At 32.8% G+C, this 15,738-nt stretch overlaps 1 protein-coding gene across 1 annotated transcript in view; it reads left to right on the top strand.

Annotated features, from left to right (window-relative positions):
- The window catches only part of LOC108694492, a 104,208-nt gene that overhangs the window by 6,583 nt on the left and 81,887 nt on the right, over window positions 1–15,738 (top strand). The window contains exon 2 of the mRNA XM_018204044.1: window positions 9,953–10,176. Coding sequence (XP_018059533.1) covers window positions 9,953–10,176 — 224 coding nt within the window. The remainder of the gene's footprint in view (window positions 1–9,952; window positions 10,177–15,738) is intronic.

The following is a 15,738-nucleotide window of genomic DNA, read 5'->3' as shown; positions in this document are numbered from 1 at the left end:
ATATGTATATATATATATATATCAATATCTATATCAATCATTCATTTTTCCCAGATTTCGCGTTAATTGACATGATCGTTCCCGTTCGAAATGAAAGCTCACGTTAATTTTCATCGAGTGTGCATATCAAGAAAAGAAAGATTGCGGCAATTTCTAACGACGAGAGACACAGTAGCCGGTGACGTGAAATTTATCGAACATAAGTAAAAATTTGCATTTGCTTTGCACGAAAAAGAAAATAAATGAAGGCCGGGCACGACTGTAAAAATGGCGACGCGACCTCCATTACGGGGGAAAGATACAGATAATATCGCGCGCTCTCGATGTATTCGCGCGAGAAAACTTTTGCGATGCGTCGGAGCTCCTCCAAGTGCTCAGAGCAAAGTGCTTGGAACTTAATATGATAGCGCTCGGTTGGCGCTCAGACGAGCCGTGGTGCGCTCGAAGAGAGTAATATTGATCGACAGAGCGGGCTTACATCGTGCCAGAAGGGAGAGAGAGAAAGACAGAAAGAGAGAGGAGCCGAGAGAGAAAGGAAACCGGGCTGAAGAGGTGGAGGGCGCACACTGGGTACAAGAGGGAGGGTCGCGTTGGATAGTGGCATACGAGAAGGGGTGGTTGCCAGAGGGTCGTAGGGACGCGCACCATCGTGACCAAAGGGTCTCCTTCTCTCTTGACGTCATTCGTCTTTCTCTCTCTCTCTCTCTCTCTCTCTCTCTCTCTCTCTCTCTCTCTCTCTCTCTCTCTCTTTCTCTGCTTCTCCCTTCTTGCCCCCCTCTCTCTCTCTCTCATTCTCTATCTCTCTCCCTTTCATTCTCTTTTACCCGCTTTCTCTTCCTTTTCCACACCCTCTCGTTTCACTTCCCTGTCCCGCGGTCGCTCGCGAAACCCGCTCTCTCTTCTCGTCCCGCGTCCTGGTTCATTTCGCACGCGACTTCACGTGAAATTCAAAATTTCGTGGTGACATTACACGGCGCGATCCATCGGACAACAGATCGAAAATTGCGGATCGATATTTGCAACGCAAACAGACGCGCTTCCAAATGACTTTGTCGATTCTATGATGAGCATTTATCGACGTTTATCGGGAAACACGGCAGTGTTAAAAAAAAAAAATATTTTGTAGTTTACGTGAGCAAACTAGTCACGCAAGATTAATTTCGCGTGCACGACAAATTTAACGAGTTGAAGCGATGTATAAATCCAATAATGAACGATTATACAAGAAAAAATTATTAGGAACGGGAACATTCTATATTAAAGTTTATACTGTACATCAAACTATCGCAGGACAAAGTTAGATTGCGGGGGGGTAACTTTAACTGCGAAGTTGAAACTTGAACAAAAATTACGATACCGTTTAATATCGAGAAAAGTTGATTGCTAGTTTCAATTTTGTTCCATTCTGCTACTTGTTAATTTTTTTGCGCGTTATTTATTAATTATTTTCAAACCAATTTTTTAATTTGATTTAAATGTCTACTTGTAATTCAATCTCAATGTCAATATCTTTTTAATGACAGGTTCTTCGATCTTTTGAGCCGACCTTTTCTTAACAAATATTTGAAGGGGATTTAATAGCGAAGATATTTAACATCGGAGATTAAACTCATCTCAACGAATTAAGTTTTAAGGGTGCATATAGATAACGGAACTTCCCTTCTTTGTCAATTTCAAGTCGAAATTGAATTTCTGCGTGTGCACTTCTTATTCCTTTTCAGAGAACAGAGAGAGCAAATAGTAATTATATTTATTATGCAGGCTGATTCTTGGGTGTTTCAATAAACGATCTGTCTCGAAAGTTTCCTCAAATCGTCAAAGAAGTAATTATAAATAGCGTATAATTAATTTTGTTTTATTATCCTGTTCCTATCTTTTAATTTATCCCGTTTATTTACATGCATCTAAGGGTTAAAGATGTATTACATACATTCTTTAACAAAAATTATGAAAAAAGTTACAGATGTTTCTATTTGTATTTTTAAAAGTAATACAAAAAATCTAGCGACAACTCAAAATAAATCAAAAATTCAATACGAAGTGGACACGTTTAAAAAAAAAACAGATAAAATAAGAAATTTTTTTATTTATTTAAACTATAAAACTATATTAAATTGATCTACTTATAGAATTATTTCAAATATATATAACGTTCTTTTCTATACGGAAAGTATAAATTTCTAATTTCAGTCATTTTTTACAGAGACAACTTTAACCTTCAAGTACAGCTATGAAAAAGCTATATCTACGTTCTAAAGTGTCCTATTTAAATTGCACAAAATGCAAATGAACTTCCACTTTACCGTTGATAGAGAAAGTTTTTTTACTTATAGTTTAGAACCGCGTAGCAATCATACAGATTGTACTGTTAAACATCAAAGCAGCAATAGTAATCAAATCTCTTTGATTAAATAACATTTCGTTATTTTTAATTTTTATATATGTCAAAATATAAATTAATCCCTTTCTGTAGTTTCAAACTACATAACATTTATATTAACGTATGCACTTAGTAAATTATGAACTAAATGAAATTTAATACATTTTCTTGAATTAAATTATTTAACATCATTGTTTTAGTTAAATTAATTTTATACGACATTATTATTAATGATATAATTATACAACATAATTATTATGATATGTTGTGAATAGGAGTAATGACGACCTATATAGAAATGATTAAAAACAATTCCAATTGGACATTATATAATTTGACATTATGAATTTAATAATATTGACATTTCATATACAACCGTAATTTCCTGAATTTTCGCTTTGGATCCAAATGTTATAGTCGAGAGTTAATTCTGAATTAGTCTAGCGAACTATTTATGAAGCGGACGTGATAGTAAGCGTATATGATGCAGGTAAAATAACTGTCCTTTAGTGTTTTTCTATTTAAATAAGCCATTTAAAAATTAGCATAAATAAATAAGAGAAAAGATATTTTTATAAATTTAAATTATTAATGTATATAATATTAAAGATAATAATGTACTTTCAACTATTAAACTATAGTAATATTTTCTAAAAGAGACATACATATCACAATTTAAAGAAATTTATAGGTTCAATAAAATCGCAAGATTTTAAGTTTGTTCTCATTAGCATGTCCTATTGGAGCTAAGAAGCTGTTGTGTTATAAATGTACATTAAAATTGTAAGTATAATTAAAATAATAATTTATTACAACATTAACTTAAACGATTAGCTTACATCTACTATCTGTTTAGTAATCTATACGTTAAAATGCGGAGACACATAAATTGAGAGTACATTAATAAATCCATCTTCCCTTAAAGGGACTAATAGGGACAAAAATATTTTCTTTATTTTAGTTATTAAAAACATTATAAAACTTTAACATTTTTCAGATTAAAAAAAGATGATAAGAAAAAGGAATAATTGAAAAATTATTAATTTCAAGCAGACACAAAGCTATAATTGAAGCTATAATTTTTAATAATTAATTCAGTAACGAGCAAGTTAGTTTAAAAATACTAATAGGGACAGTTACTTTAGGTTAAACTAACGGAAGGAAGATTTATCCGTTTGATGATTGCGAGATATAGCACGCACGTGGTATTCCGACGACACATCGTCACTTTGCCATTACCTTATTTACACCAGCGTCGTGTGATCGCCGGCGGAAATGGCACGCCTTTATCTTCACGAGAATCTTAGCGAAAGACTCGCTCCGAAAATGTTCTCGCTTCGGATGCGAACGGTCCATCGGCAGCTGCGAAGGGCGCGCGGAAAACTATCTTTCATTGCGAGACGAGCGGAAACTTTTCAATCGAGTTTCTTGTTCGGGGCGGTGACGATGCCGCGTCTCCTCTTATCCCCGCGTAGAGCGACCTCGTTACGAGCTTTTTATTTTCGTCCCTTCGTTCCTGGCTCGTCCAGCCGGAACGAATCGGCGAAGAAATCTCGATCGCGGTGAAGCTCAACCGAGTCGAACAGATCTCCTCACGCTTTTCTGAGCGCGGAATGCCTCGCACAAATTGTTCCGTCTATACAAATCGTTAAAATTCGATCAAAATTCCATAACATCCAATACACAGGACATAATTCGCTTTCTTACTTCAAAAGTAACACAACTCAAAAAATTAAGTTTCATGGAGAGAGAAAAGAGGAAAACTATTTTTCAAAATATTGTAAAAAGAATATTCTTAACACGATTAAATGTTATTTTTTTATCATTTTCATTTTACAATCCTTAGGAAATCATTCTTTTTAAATTTGTTGATTTTTTTTTAAAGAACTCTTTTTAAATTTTGACGATTTTTGTTTTTTAATAATGTTAAGTTTATTTTTGATGATTTACTTATTTATAATAATAATTAGAAAATCATGTTTTTTGAGTTGTATCACTTTTGAGAACGATATGTTATCTAAAAAATACACGTGAATTCTGAAGTGCAAAATTAATGCACCGTTCATTTTTGGATTTTTGAAGGCTTATAATAATTATTTATTTTTAATGAAAATTAAAAATTATACATCTAAAATTTTTATTTTGATGAAAAGAGTAATTTAAAATTTAATATGAGCATTCATTTCGGGAATTTCTATGATAAAGCAAATTTTCATTTTAAATAGAATCGTAAGGTAGAAGATACGATCTCGGAATTATTCGTGGGACATCGTGACACGCTTTATCGAATTACTCACTGGAGTAATCAAAACTGATTGTTCTTGAATTGAAATACAATATTGGATAATTACGGTTAATTTATTATATCTCTAAATGTAACTTTTCTCTTGCGATATGTGTATAGCAATAATCAAGTATTCTATAGTAGTAAAAATTGGCAATTAAACGCACATTCTACGTTCACCGCTTGATGAATAATAAATAAAACGGTGCAGACAGTATTATTTCGCAGACTCTGACACTGAAATCCAATATTCAACACATATACCTTAAAAATAAGAACAGAACGAAGTTGTCATCACCAAGAAAGCGCGATTTTATGATCCCAAGAGATTTAAAAAATGTGAAACAATTCAATTGAAGTGACTAATTATGGATGTATCACACGTGTATATTCTCTGTAAAAAATGATTACAATTGGAAATTTCCATATCAAAATAAATATTATACCGTTTAATACCGATTAATATTTCATAATGTAATTTTATACTGTAAAAAAATTTTTTATTTTATCTTAATTAGATTTTAAAAATATAGTTACTTTTTATTGAATAAATGATTTTTGATCCAGATTCTGAATCCACTTTTTATAATACTTTCAAATATAATACAGAAAAATGTATAATTTTTCATATCTATATTCATTTTGTTAAAAAAAAAAAACGTATAATACACTTTTCATTCTTTGATGTTAAACACTAATCAGCGCATATAAAATTTTTTATATAAAATATTGCAAATTACGGAGATGAATTAGATTAAAAAGAAATATATCTACTTTTTATTGAATAAACGATTTTTTTCATTCAGATTCTAAATTCTCGCCAAACTTTTTGTATTACCTACTTTCAAATACAATATAGAAAATTGTTAATTAACATAATCATCCTTAATTCTTTGACGCTAACAATCAGCGCGTATAAACTTTCTTATCTAAAACATCGCAAATTGCGGAATTGAGACCGCATTCTAAAATTGTAATCTGATATCTAAATGTAAACAATTTGGCAAATTCTTACCTCATCGAGCATAATAGACTAAAGTTAATCGTGGCTGCATTGAGATCGAATCGAGCCATTATCTCGACAGTGCGAATCAATCGGTTACCAATCGGTCGAATAATTCGACTTGGTCCGTTTACCGGTCAGAATGTGCATTAAGCTCTCGAGCATTTAAACGGCTACACGAGTCGGTGAATCGGTTCTTCGATGAGAAACTGTAAATGATTAAGTGCAGCAGGACGCACGTTCTTGATCATTGCCCATCTGAATAGACGCTTCCTATTGAAGAACGTAATCGCTTTAGAGCTGACCGAGCGTTAGTCAAGCGTTTCAATATGAGCGTTTTCCATGGATCCACCGGGAATAGAATGTTTCAATACAAACACAATTGAACGTATATCTCAAGAATTATATACTTTGAAATAAAAAATTTTATGAAGATATATATTAAAAAGATAAGAAAAATCTCAAAGAATTTAATTTATTAATTGGTCTGAATAAAATATTTATATTTAACTCTCTTTTCATAAAATGCTAATCCTAATAAGCTTAAGGAAATTCCATCTATTTTATTTTCATCTTCAGAGACATTGAAATCTTGTCGAAAATCTTTAAGGAGCAATTTATAGATATTTCATCTATAGTGAATCATCTTTCGTATAAGAGAAGATTGAGAGTTGGAACTTCTTGCTACAATATAAAGTTACTTATTCACTAAATTCGCTAAATCATGGTTGTCTGAGAAAATAGTTCTTCTTCGGATATTCTCACTGTTCCTACAAAATTTATGTTCTCTAAAACTGATCCTGAACTCGACGAAGATTTGTATCTTTCGTACTTGTTTTTCTGATCTCTAAGTCCCCCCTCCCCCGGATATCGAATTTAGTCTGTTTAAGATGTCAGTTTTGCTCTATTGTATAAAAAGCCTTTTGTGGATCTTCTGAGTTTCAAACGTTCAAATATATCTAGACGACAAAAAGTTTCAGCTTACTCCAATATTAAGATAATGGCGCTTTTGTGTCCTCTCGAAACGCTTGATTCAGCAGGATGGAATATGCATGTTGCAATTATCGGACAAATCTTCAATTCATCGCGTAGTTATAAAAATAACGATGTTTGTCGATATGGAAGAAATATTGCACATCGGTTCTCGATTCATGTGTGATACGGGCTCAAGAGGCATATCGATGGTGGCCTCTATATCGTCGATTCGAAATGCCACCTGCGCGTGCCATAATACATTACTTAACATCGAGTCACGTTTTTCCTGTTCACTCGCCTTGCTCAGATGTGCAACGCAATGTACGTGTTCGACAAACGGGTGGCGGCGCGAAGGCGTGAGGAAGACTCGTAAAATTTCATACCAATAGCAATAAAACTTAACTGCTTGACGGAGTTGTTATTACACCAAGTAGCAGCTCAGTAAAACACATTTATACAATACATTTATATAGTATAAGCCGTGTTATACATAATATACAATATTACGCCGTCGCAAATGTGTCGTAAAAAATTGAGGACTCAACTTGACGAAATCTCGAGAGATGTGTATTTAACACGTACTTTAATCGAAAATACATACTGTTAAGACAAATTTTTCAATTTTTTTTAGCCTAATGCAATCTAAGCGAATCTATACTGTATACGTTTACAATTCGTAATGACCGAATAATAGCATTTGTAGGAATATTCAGAATTTTGAGAGATAATAAAGATTTATATGAAATATAAGTAAATCGCCTAGAAGAGCCTCTTATTAGTGCGCGATTATTAGTGCGTAAATAATATATTTATAAAATATAATTCAATAGGAATGTATGTATTCATCAACTCTACAATTTTGGATTTGATTCCTCTTCACTTCTTTGTTAAAGAGGACTCAAATCCAGAGTTCTGGAAACATCGAAATGTTTGCAGAATTAATTTCATTGATATAAATACATTTCAATTGTTTGCAAATTTTATCTTATCACCTTATAAATATGTTATTTATGCTCTAACAATCACGGAGGTTCTTACGGACTTATTTAGTTACATTTGATTTATTCATGAAACTACAAAATCATCTTTATTTTAATTTTATTAAAGTATTATCTATATTAAAGCCAATTAGAGGATCTTTAGCGAACTTTTTTATACAGAAAGAAAGGTTTTGTTGAAGTATCTAAAAAAAGCTAACCTAAATCTGAAAATAATTTTGTTGGACTATTTAATAAAATAATTATTAAACATTGATGGTAATACTGCAAAAAATTTTAACATTCTAGCATCCAGTTTACGCGATCTTAACATAATTATTTTTGGAAACAAAATTATTTTTATATCTGTATCAACAGTTATTAATATTAGTTACATTTTTAATAAAACTGTTCTTTCCATGTACGAAAAGTGTGATTCGCCCATTGGCAATAAGCATTAAACTTTTTATCGTAAAAATGATTTTTATAATTTAATTGTTTCTTCTCAAAATTTAGGGAATAATTTCCTGTCTTCCTTACGTACACTTATGATGCATCACTAACACACTCGCGCCCATATTAACACGATGCTCGATAGCATTCATCGTTTTTCATTTCATTCTCGTAGTGACATCTTGCCGATAGGATGGCTGGTAAATTATTATTATGTATTGTAATTGATCACGGGCATTGCAATTCTAACGCTGAATTTCTCGCGGTTGTTTATTTGCCGCACATTCACATTCTCTCTACACAACTGAAAATGCGGCGGGTTGACGCAATGACCGTTTTGCAAGCTGCATTTTAGCCGGGTGCGAGTAAACGCATGCGTCACGGGACCGCGGGTCTTGGGAGTAAGTAATTTCAATGTTGCACAGAGCCCAGCTGCAAAGGGATGGTAATGGGTTGGGGAACAGCGGGGAAAGCGGAAGACTGCGAGACGAAGACGCGAGCGCAAAGTTTCAGAACCTGCAACCTCTGTTGCCTGTCCCGAAATATGTTACGGCATAATGTCGGGAAACTACAGCGATCGCAATATCGTCCTAGCCTGGGACAAAGTGCGTCTGTAACTTATTTCGCGACTGCGTTGACTGCCAACTGTCGTGCATTTCGTTATCATTCGTTTTAAATGCAAATCCGCAAATCTGCCAACTGAAATCGCGCACTAGCATTGTGAGCTATTTGTACGAGGCGTCATGGCGTGTCATCCGCATACAAAAGTGGAATTTTTGAGCACTGACCTAAAAAAACATGATTTTCATCTTCGTAAGCGCGGTTTTTAAAGCGAACGTAATAGAGCAAAAGTGCAATTGCATGTTTGTTTCATTCCATCAAGACTAAAGCGCGAAATTGCAGCCCACCAAAACGTTGACTTTCATATTGTTTTTTTAATTTTTGAAAACACCAAATTGTATTAATTTAATGTTGTTTTTCTACACCGTATTATTTTCAACCAGTTTAAACTTACTTAATAGAAACAGAAATAATAATAAATGCAAGACTATTTCTATTTCTAAAATTACGATCATGATATACGATATCTAGGAAATCATATTGTTAGATAATATTATAATCAAGAGAATAATGGTAACCTGAATCTTTGAAATAAATAATATTTTGTTGTTTTTAACTTCTATGGATGTCGAAATCGATTCATTTTTGTGATTGAATCGCAAAATAAACAGCTAAATGTATGCAAATAAATGGTAAATAATAAAATAAATTTGAGTTAATACTTGTCAGTCATTTCTTGAGTTAAATTATTTATAATTTTATTATTTTAGGTAAATTTACAACATATCGAGTAGGAGCAGTGATCTATAGAAATGATTAAAAATAATTCAAATTGAGTATAATTTGACATTATTAAGTAACAATCTATATACATGGAAAAATCATTTCTGCTGAAGGATCTATAAATTTAGTTAAATATAAATTTAAAAATAATTCTGTTAGACCATCAATACAATTATATAGAATGACATAAAATGAGTGTCAATATTTTGCATGAATATTGCTAATCGTACTTGAATGTCCAACCTAATTATTTTGACATTTCAGAATTATTTTCAGATCTGTATCTAACCAAATTTTTAGATACTATAACCATTCTTTTCGTGCAGGCCCCTAAAAAGTCCTGCATATATTAAAAATTTATGCTGAACTTTTTACAATACATTATATCTCATGTTCACGTTTACATGATTTGATCAATAATGTGAACGTTGATAGTAAAGATATTTATGTATATGTATAATGTATCGAATTTTTTCTAATGTTGTGAATAAATTAGATCGATTAACTCTCTTCGATCTGTTTCCGTTTTCTTACAGACCAGATGAGCGACATCTGCAAGAAATACTTCCTGCGGGATCTCTACAGGAAGATAGACGGCGCCGTTCTTACCTCACAAAATGAGAGGGATCTCGATTGCGCCATTACTTTTCAGACTCACAGCATCCTCCAGCGGTTTATGCTCCGTTTTGATCAGTTGCAGTTAGACTGCAATGACCATCTCTACATCTACGATGGTGCGCACGCGGTCGGCAGTTACAAGGTAAGTCGCCACTATGAAATCCACCACGTGTGTGTGCCGAAGGGTATTATCGAGAGCACAGAGTGCTCGGCTTTACGGCCTTCGTGGCGAATTATCACGGAGGCCGCTTCGATAAGACCATCTCACGTTCCCTTAATGATTTCGATCGAGAGGATAACGGACCCATACAAAAGGAATAAATTCAAAAAAAAATTAATAGAGAGAAAGGAGATGAAATTCAAAAGGGATTGGGATTTATATAGTTTTGGTGAATCGAGATTTCGGTGTCACCGCACAAAAATATCCTCCATATATCCAGTCACAACGATGAAGATCGGAAAACTGACTTATGATACATTTTCCCTTCATCGGCGATATCGAAAATTGAATGCGCGGGGATTATCCCATTTTGAAACTCTATTGCCACATAATATTACATGGAGAGATTTAATTTACATTATTATATGATTATCGCAGATATACATTGCTGATTATTCGAGGGGTGCAAAACGATATCGCAATTTGCGCAACTTCTCCCATCGGCTCGTTAATGCACGAATAAATATTTCTGGTCGCGGGGCTGGATTTGAACGATGTAGTTTCGCTTAACAAAGTGCGAAAAGTCAATTTGAGTAACTAGAGTAAACGAACGAGTCAGTAACTGGTCAACATGAGATTGCCTCGAGATGCAGAAATCAGGTCAAGGCGAGGTCGAGATGATCGTACAAAGTATATTCTTATGTAAAATAGACGAAAATCATTAATGCGCGGCCGTGACAATCATCCTGTCGATCCGGTTTTTAGATTACTCACCCTGAGGTTTCTCAATGCAAATTGACGTAAGCGAAATGTAAGTACGAATTAAAATCTTTTTATTATTCTCTTAGTTTGAATACTTACAGTTCCTAAAAACAAAATAAATAAAACTAACTAAATAAGAGAAATCCTATATTTGGTCAAAGCGAATCTTGGTGCTCAAATATTTCTGTGAATCTATATACATATCTGATTTTGCAAATCGCGCACGTCAAAATCTTTTTCGGTCTTGAACTACGATTATGAGCAGAACCAGTAATATCACTTATTAAATTCAAAAATAATTTACTAATAAGCATCTATAAAAAATTATTAATATTATGTTAATTTAAAATTCTATGAATCTATTGTGAAAAATATTGTCTCAGATAAAATTATTACAACAGTATCAAATGTTAATAGAAAAAAATAAAAATTAATTCTATTAGGTATTAACTTACGCAACTGATTTGCCTAATGGATTTAATACGTTAATAAGCGAATTGTTTCATAATGGATATATTAAATATTCGAACGACGCAGGCAAATGATGCAAGTACACAAGGATATTATTTTTCAATTAATTCACGATGAATTTTCCTGCAAAGCAAGTTCTATACAGGAGTTAATTATTAAGCTACTTAATGCTATATAGCACGAAAGTATTTAAAGGATCAACTGGGAACTATTAAAACGCGGCAATTTGTACTGAAATTGCTACGTGACTCGTGTTTCAACTAGAAATTGCAGACGGTATTAAATGTGCTAATACACGGTGTCATACGAATTTGTCTCGCCATCAAAGCGAAAACAAAAATTCATAAATAGAAATATATCATTCATAGTTAATATTAACTTTTATTTCTGTCGCTATTTGCTATTTCCAAGTGCGTATGTATTATGATATTTTTAGACAGTAATTATTTTTAGACTCTTTTCCACTGGCGAGAAGCTTGTGTTTTACGTAATATACTCATTCTCAACGAAACATATATAAAAATAAAGAGTAATAGTTAACTACACGCGAGATCGTTTTTTACATTTGTAAAAAATTTCTTCCTTGCAGTAAACTAAATCGACTGAATACACAGGAAGGGTTTTATCGTGTTTTAAATGAATAAAGCGGTTTCTAAATACTGAGAATATAAAGCTATCAGAATCATAATTTTTATTATTATTAAAGATATCAAAGATATGAATATATATAAAATTAATATTTCAAACAAAATGAATATTTCCTTTGTAATCGATTAATATTTATATTTCATACATTAATATCTTGTTATCTATATTAGTGTAAAATATTTACATTATTCAATTATATTATTATTGCTTAAGAAAAGATTCGAATAGATATATTATATAATATTATAAAAATTACATTCAATGCAAGAATTCTACTGCACTTCTTTTCTATTGGATATGAAGGAAGAATAATTTAAGAATCATCCTTCAATTTTCAATTAATGCGATAGTATAGGGACGATAGTATAGGGAAGATATCAGAGACTGAAAAAAGATCTGACGGTAAACGGCTTTATTTAAAGAATCGGCCATTAACAAAAGATCGTGACTGATATTTGTATTCGCGTACCGTTTACGGTTTACCATGAAGATTTTTCTTGGGTTTCCCTAATGATCGGTATGTGCAGCCGATGCACTTCTCGTGTGCATTTCGACGTGAACCGACCTAATTGCTGTCATCGATCAAAGACGCCGCACTAATTGCGAGAAGAACGATGTTATTTTCCACATTTAGAATGACGCTGTTACGAAGAGAAAAGAAGATAAAGAGAGAGAGAGAGAGAGAGAGAGAGAGAGAGAGAGAGAGAGAGAGAGAAACAAAGGGAGAGAGAAAGATCCTTCTCTTGGGTTTGCCCGCGAGGTTGAATTTTAATGTATTCCACCCATTATGCATTCCGAACATGGCCGACGCGGGACATGGTGACGCAAACTTGCGCTATTAATCAAGATTCGTTTCTTGAGGGAGGGACGCGAACGGATTCAGTTCCTCCATTGTCCCAAGTTTCCTCCTTTGATTTTTTGCAATCGAACCGAGTTGTACTTCCACGGTTCTTCATTAAACCTTCTATTGTTCCTTTTTAAATTATAAAATACTTAGAAAAATATGATGCTTCGTTCTGTCTCTAATTCTGTGTCTATCGCAAATAATAATTTCTTTCTGTGTCGATCAGAAAAAAAATCAATTAAACGTAATGCCGATTATTGCAGCTTTTTCACGCGTACTTTCGCGATTCGAATGGAATGTTGCGACAGTACATTTCCCGAGCAGGCCAACATTCCCTGAAAAATGAATTCATTTTTTACAGCTCACCTCCCTATGCACCCCGTGGATGCGTATCCGAGCACGAGCTTGTTTATTTATTAAGCGCACTCAATTACGCTTCCACATCGGCCGTAAACAACGTCCTCGTTTGCAGCTCAGTTATATAGGGTGACTAAAGTCATATACAATTCGATCTGTGTGTAAAAATTATTTAAACATAACAAAACACAAAAATTTACATGACTATTAGCTGATATATGATAATAGCTCTTTTTGTACATTGGGAAAAATTGCTGGTTGAAAATGAACAAATCAAGCAGATTTTAATTATGTCAATCGGAATTCCGATTGAGATAATCAGGATGTTCATCCAATCATGATGATCGGAGTTCTGTTTGACACGATCAGAATCTATTGATTCATTTTTAATAAAAAATCTTTCTCAATAATAAAAATATTATTTTGAGGTGTTATTAAAATTGATTCGAAAATATTTACATTTTTTTACTCTTGATTGATTTAAGCATCATTTATTTATTCTATGAAAATAGCCATTGTGGAAAATTTTCAAATTAATATATGTTATTGTTAAATGACAACGTTATTAAGTATTATTTAGAAATAAAAATATATTGCTGTATTAAATGTCATTCTTCATATATATAATTTCAAGACTTAAATATTCTCTTGCGCGTGAGAAACCACGTTATCGATAAGAAGTGAATCATACATTACTTAAATATTGCATCTTATTTAGCCACCCTGTGTGTATATTTGCTACCGCGATATTCACGGTTTTCGAAGCGCAGAGAAGTACGAACTCTGGAATAATTTAGGGGCATAATTTACGAAAAACAAACGACACGGCAGCTGTGTTATAGTCAGCGGAATATCTTCCTAATTTAAATTACCTTCAGGTACTTTTCGCCGCATATTACCAACGATACGCAAACGCAAAGTTTGCTACGTTACATTTGCATGTGCATGTCGCTGATGCGCGCGATGTGCACAGATACACGTGTGATGGAGAACAGAAAGTCAGAGAGCAATACAATTTTGCATAATGGCACTTTAACTTTTTTTTAACTTTAATCTTTTTTATGGCTTTCCTAATGGGCCATTAAGCATACCTTTTTATTTTTGCTCTCTCTCTCTCTCTCTCTCTCTCTCTCTCTCTCAACTCTTTTTCAAATATGATATCCGTCTTTTCATAAAAAAGATCTCTTTTGTTCTTTGATGTATCTCTTTGCAAAGCGCATCCTTATCCCGATGCACTGTTTCTTCAGCAAAGTATTGTTTTGGAAAATAAAATACAGGTATGTATTGCCGTTCAGAGAATACGAAATGCATTATTCATCCTTTAGACTGAAACTTTTAGCGGAAGTCATAAATGTAGCAAGTTGAATACGAATAAGTGTGAATGAAGAGTGAACTTCAAAAGAGTATCCAGCTAAGTTTATTATTTTCTACTGCACCACGTAGAAAAACTTACTTTTAATTTCAGAATTCTATTCTTGTGTGGATATATGGTAATACTTCCTTTAATCCTGACAGCGAGATGGAAATTTTTCGCATAAAAACGATATTACGGCAGTTTCAATTGGGAAAAATCTACCAATTAATCCTAATGCTTTGAATATTCAATCTTTGCATTCTATGCTCATCCTATGAGTAAAACAGTACATTTTGCGTATATGAAATGAATATAAAAAAAGAAGTAAAAGCCCTTGTTGTACGAGAAAGTATCTGGAGTTTTAATTTTCAAATTTTGCGTTATTCCAATGTAACGTTATTAAAAGGACGACATTTTTAACAGGATCCGCTTATATTCTTTTTCTTGTATTCTCATTCTACTGGATTAATTTGCGTCCTGGGACCTAGGAACAGGCGGTAAAGTTCTAATTTCGTAACTTGTAATTAACTTGGCCCGCGAAGCTAACTTCGTTCGCGAAAAAAAATAGATGTGGTAACTGCGGAGTTGGCGGAAAAATCTGTTTTTTAATTGCTAATTCAAATAACGTAATTAACTCATTATCGACGAGCGTACTTATTGTAAAATTTTCGTTTTATCTTTGATAAGAATCAAGACGAGAAAGTTTATATAATTGGAAGAAAAATCAAATATTGGATACTATTAGAGAAAACATGCGAAATGTAATAATTGCAAAACAAATTGTTTCGTAACTTATTTTGCAATTAAAATAATAAGCTGTACAAATCATTAACAGTGGATAAGGTATCGCAGAATCTTTTTCTTTAGGAAAAATACATCTATTGCACTGAAAGAAAAATGATTTGTTTTTTTATATTTAATATATATTTGTACTATATAATTACATGTTATTACGATTATTACTGCTATGTTAATAATACTAATTATATTGATTTATCGATAAATATATATATAGTTGGCACTGGAAAGTGATTATAAATTATAATTTTCATAAATGACTAATCCAATTACTATAAAATTTAACTACATTTTATAATTATTTTTGGGT

This window comes from Atta colombica, unplaced genomic scaffold, assembly GCF_001594045.1.
Source record: "Atta colombica isolate Treedump-2 unplaced genomic scaffold, Acol1.0 scaffold12, whole genome shotgun sequence".
Classification (NCBI taxonomy): domain Eukaryota; kingdom Metazoa; phylum Arthropoda; class Insecta; order Hymenoptera; family Formicidae; genus Atta; species Atta colombica.
Note: the sequence above shows the minus strand (reverse complement) of the source record. Positions and strands in the feature narration are given on the sequence as shown.